The sequence below is a fragment of the Lycium barbarum genome, chromosome 10 (assembly GCF_019175385.1).
Source record: "Lycium barbarum isolate Lr01 chromosome 10, ASM1917538v2, whole genome shotgun sequence".
Lineage (NCBI taxonomy): Eukaryota > Viridiplantae > Streptophyta > Magnoliopsida > Solanales > Solanaceae > Lycium > Lycium barbarum.
This window is the reverse complement of record NC_083346.1, coordinates 116737391-116742734: the sequence shown is the minus strand read 5'-3', so window position 1 is coordinate 116742734 and position 5344 is coordinate 116737391. Positions and strand designations below refer to the sequence as shown.

The window sequence follows — 5344 nt, the reverse complement described above, 5'->3', positions numbered from 1 at the left end:
TTCATGCGCCAAAACTCATAAAGAATTTGATATCGGTTCTTAAATTTACTACTGATAACTATGTGAGTGTTGAATTTGATCCTTATGGGTTTTCTGTGAAGGATTTCCGGACGGGGATGGCTCTCATGAGATGTAATAGTAGGGGTGCTCTCTATCCATTGTCCACCTTCAAATTTTCCACCAATTCACCGTCGAATTTTGCTGTCTTGTCTTCTACCCGTTGGCATGATCGTTTGGGCCACCCGGGAGCTTCTATTTTGAATTTTCTTAGGCGTAATAAAAGCATTGAATGTAATAGTTCTAGTTCATCTAGTATTTGTCATTCTTGCGTTCTTGGTAAACATGTTAAGTTGCCATTTGCTAGTTCTATTTCCGAAACTTTGTTTCCATTTGACATTATTCATAGTGATTTGTGGACTTCTCCAATTTTGAGTTCTATGGGCCATCGTTATTATGTTATGTTTTTGGATGATTTTACCAACTATTTGTGGACTTTCCCTTTGGCTAGAAAATCTGATGTTTACTCAAAATTCATGGATTTTAAGACCCATATTCTTACTCAATTTGAACGTCCTATCAAGAATGTCCAATGTGATAATGGGAGGGAATATACTAATAGTCAATTCGGAAAATTTTGTGCATCCAATGGGATGTCTTTCCGTCTTTCGTGTCCTCATACATCCTCTCAAAATAGGAAAGCAGAAAGAAAAATTCGTTCACTAAATAATGTCATCCGGACTCTTCTTGCTCATGCCTCCATTCCTCCGTCTTTTTGGCATCATGCATTGCAAATGGCGACGTATCTCATTAATATTTTACCAAGTAAGCTATTGGGTCACAAATCACCTTTAGAGGTCCTTTACCAACGGAAACCATCTTATTCTCATCTCCGAGTCTTTGGGTGTTTATGTTATCCCTTTTTTCCGTCTACTACTATTCACAAGTTGCACCCTCGGTCACCTCCATGTGTCTTTTTGGGATATCCACCAAACCATCGTGGCTACAAATGTTTTGATTTATCCTCAAATAAAATCATTATTTGTCGTCACGTTTTATTTGATGAGACTCAATTTCCGTTTTCCAAAATCCATACTCCGGCTCCCACCTCTTATGACTTCCTTGATGATGACCTCTCTCCTTACTTGATCCATCATATAGCCGCCAGCCCTCCACCGCTGCCCTGTCCCCCTCCGTCGCTGCCCGTGACTCAGGACCACGCCGACCCTGAAATAGATTAATTCCGTGATTATTCTCATTGATTGAGTTGGTAAATATACCATAGTTACAATGTCCTATTAGGATACAAACTATACTAACCTAAAATAGAAGATTTACAAAATATTCTTTTACTACATATTTACACTATTTATCAACTTATTAAGAAAAAAATGATCGAACACCAAAGAGGTGTGTAAATACTACGTTTCGAATAAGTTTTAATGTGAAGTAGGAATTTCTAAAAATGAATTGTGTCATAAGAATCGAAAATGAAGTGTGTCATAAGAATCGATGCAAGTTGGGAAAGTAGGAATTTATTTGCTTCCGCAATCAAATTGGAATTGATCAAAACTCTAGAAATAGAAAAATAAATAAATTAGACAACTTTCTTAGATCATTCTTAGTTTGCTTTATTCGATGTTATGCCCCTTAACTAAGTCAAGTACTTAATTAATTTGATGTTCCTCAATTGCATGATTATTTAGGCTACTTAATTAAATTATCCTCCATATCTTTCTTCTCAACTTAGAATTATTTTACTTTAATTTTCCATTTACCTGAGATTTCCTAAATCCTTTTTGATTTTTCAATTTTGCCTCTTTGTCTAGTATAAATTCTTCAATATTTATGTTAAATGAGTTTTTTTCTACTTTATAAAGTCTAGGTAAAGTTCACAAATAACTACTTTTAGCCTCTTTAACTGAAAAATAACAACTCTCATGAAGTTTCAAATTCAGATGTGAAATTTAAGGACATTTTCACGGAAATACAACAAAGCAAAATTTATTCACTTAAAGAGCAATTATCTTTGTTTCGGTTCAATTTTTTATACCAAGCTTAACTAAAAACTTTTACATTTCTAAACTTAACACAAAACTTAACCAAATTACAAAAACGCATCAACTTTTAAGTCGACCTAAAACAATTTTTCATTTCAAACATTGAACATGACAATTATGAGCATGAAGTATGAAATGAATGCATCTAGTGATAAAAAAAACTAAAAGAAAGTAAGGTAATTTTCGTTGCACTAAATAAAAATTAAAAATAAAATTAACACATGAGCGACAAAATCATCTGGTGAGAAAAAAAAACTAAAATAAAATAAGATAATTTCATTGCACCAAATGGGAAAACAAAGAATAATATTGACACATGAGGAGCAAAATCTTCTACTTCTACATTACAATATTAATCCCGTTACACAAATATAAAAGGAGAGGTTTTAATAGTATATAAAATTATAAGCGATATATGATTTGTTACAAGTCTCGAAACCTCAAAGAAAGAGTATGTGTAAAAGGAAAGGCGAACAAAGAAATAAGCTTTGTTTTGCTACATTTCGCTTATCCTTTGCACCAAATCCTTTCTCTAACTGCATTCTAAGCCCATAATAAGCACCAATTTTGTGATCACCACACCATTTTTTTCTCACTTTGTAAACACAACCAGCAAGAAAGCCAAAGGTAGTTCTCTAATTTATGTACAAGAGAAACTACCAAATAGCAGCAACATTTGTTTATTTTGAGAGGGCTATTGGCATGGGCCTCAGCCTCTTCCTGCTTCAGCCTTCAAAGTTTTTAGTTCCTACAATAACCTAAAAACAACATTTCAAACTCGCCTGCAGAGCAAAATAAATAAGACGTCAGATGGGATCATAAAATACTAATAGATCAATATTAGGAAAAAACAAACCCGATCATAAGAAAATTTACTTCCCAAAACAATCATGTAATACTAGGTCATTCAGTGGAGGATCCAGAATTTTTCAGATCGTGAGTGTTCAACTGCATTTAATCTGGCGTTACCATTGAGATTGGAAGCTCTATCAATTTATTTGTATGCATTATTACTCGTTTCCACATAAGTAAATAACACTTGGGTCCCGATATTAGGGTGCTTAGCATCCAACAAAGTAAATGTAATAAAAATTTATGTGCACTCTATGATCACACCAAACCAATGATAGCACAACATAAGTCTTCTGCATACTCTTTTATCACCTAACCATGGTTAATCATTTCGCATGTTTACCTCATTTATTACTTAACCAAGTGAAGTAGATTGTTTGGTTAAACATTGGGTGCAAGTATTTAATTTCTATTTTAACACTTGGTTTCTAATTGAAAACTCTTCCACAAATACATTTTCAAAACTTTCTTCAAAAACCAGTGCCAAAAGGTTTTCTTCATTACCAACAATAGATAATTTACACCTTTCAGTTATACCAGAAAAAAGTGGGAAGGGTTGTGAATGGTAATTTGGGGGATCCATAAGACCATAACAAATTAGAAGAAAGAGATACAATGAACACAAAAATGATAAATCAATAAAGATATTGATAAAGTGAATATTTCGCATGTTGATCTATACATGATCATCCACAAATGATAAATCAATTAAAATATTATCTTTTTGGTGTTTTATTCTCTTGAGGATACTCATTGTACAAGCTATCCCACATTAGATCTAGCATACAATATTGCATGTAAAATAACATTGATATTGCTTATATAGAAAGAGAAATGCCAATTAAGCACTTACTATTGATTTTTCATCAAACAACACGTTAATATTTTTTTGCAATTCTAAGACAATTTATTTTTTAAAAATAACATACCCGATTTAATCCCGGAAAATGACCTTGTCTGCAATATCCATCAATGGCTTTAGACAATCCGGTGAGAATTTTCTTGCAAACATATGAGAATACGTTGAATTTGATTCCCTGAGCTTATAAATAAGCTCTGGTGAAATCTCTGCAGGAAAATAAGTACGAGGATGTCCATCGACACTCTCTGTCCAATTGACACGTGTTAGAGTATATTGTGTGCACCCTTCAGGATCTTCCATTGACAAAAGTGTAGGAAAATAATGTTCCTCAGGATAACATGAATCCTCGTTCAAACAAGGCATTCTAAATTTCCTCCATAATCTCCTATCCCTAATAACTACCAATGCATGTCTACGTGTAAGGACAAAGAATTGTGACCCGAACCGGAACCGATCGAACGGTACCTCGGGTAGCATTGCACTCTCGCCACGTGCAGTGTAACGGTCCCACATGTACGACTCGTTTGATAATATTTGGATGAAGCTTCGATATTCAGGAAATTGAGATCCAAAGAGAGAATTGTAAATGAATTTGAACGAATGCAAAGGGATGCAATGTTGCGACACAAGGGCAAAATAGGAATTTAACGGGTCATCTAAGAGGGCGGTCGCCATAAGGCGTCGAGCCGCGGATATTAGGGTAGGGGACGCACGTTGGGTTCTCTTGGCCGCTATGAAGCGGCCCTTGAAAACCCGTCCGCCATTTGGCGAAATCTTGGATGAGGGATCTGCATGGATGTAAATGTTGAAAAGGCCATCATGGTTGGCAAAGAACCGGTCCCAGAGCGGCGCGAAATGAAGATCAGTGTTGGTGAGGAAGAGGAACGCGATCTTCATACGGGGATTGGTGGTGCCAAGTCGTGAGATGGCACCACCGCCCCCGTCGATGGAAGCTAAGGTTGCGCGACGGAACAAAGCAAGATCATCAAGTTCGTCAGGGATTGAGATCTCGACGTGTTTGGGAGGAAAGATTTGTGGCGCGAAGAGGAAAAGGAGAGGGAATGATAACAACAGTGCAAAGGATATAACAAAGGGCGTGTTAAACATAGCCACCCTCAATGTAAAACATATAAACTAAAGAAGAAAAACAACAAAAAGAGAAATATAGAAATGACAAGATAATTAATTCAAATGTTTATTACAATGTGATGAAGGATTTGGTCACAAGGAGGGATTGGAGTGTTATTCCCAAATTCTGAAGGGGAAAGAAAGGAGGAAAGAAGAAGCAAAAAGTTTGGAATTTTATGGATAGTGATAATGAAGAAGAAAATTAGAGAATGGTGCCATGATAATTCACAAAAAGGAAAGGTGATGGTCTTATCAAGGTTGTTGGGATCATGTTTCAGTTTCCTAAGCTTTCGGTGGACATGGTAGGATGTGAGTTATTTTAGGAATTACTATATACGTCTGTACATATATCTTATCTACACAAACAAACAAACACATTCGAGAAAAATTTACTAGAGTCAAAATTTAGATCCAACAAATAACAACTCTAAATATATATTTACTC

General features: G+C 35.3%; 1 protein-coding gene across 1 annotated transcript; it reads right to left on the bottom strand.

Annotated features, from left to right (window-relative positions):
- Window positions 1-2112: 2112 nt before the first annotated feature.
- Window positions 2113-5096, bottom strand: LOC132615045 (glycosyltransferase BC10-like). The gene is made up of 2 exons (XM_060329605.1): window positions 3839-5096; window positions 2113-2839 (listed from the first exon to the last, which is right to left on the bottom strand). Exon 1 carries the CDS (start codon window positions 4876-4878, stop codon window positions 3844-3846), a length of 1035 nt encoding a protein of 344 aa, XP_060185588.1. The 5' UTR covers window positions 4879-5096; the 3' UTR covers window positions 2113-2839; window positions 3839-3843.
- Between the last annotated feature and the right edge of the window lie 248 nt (window positions 5097-5344).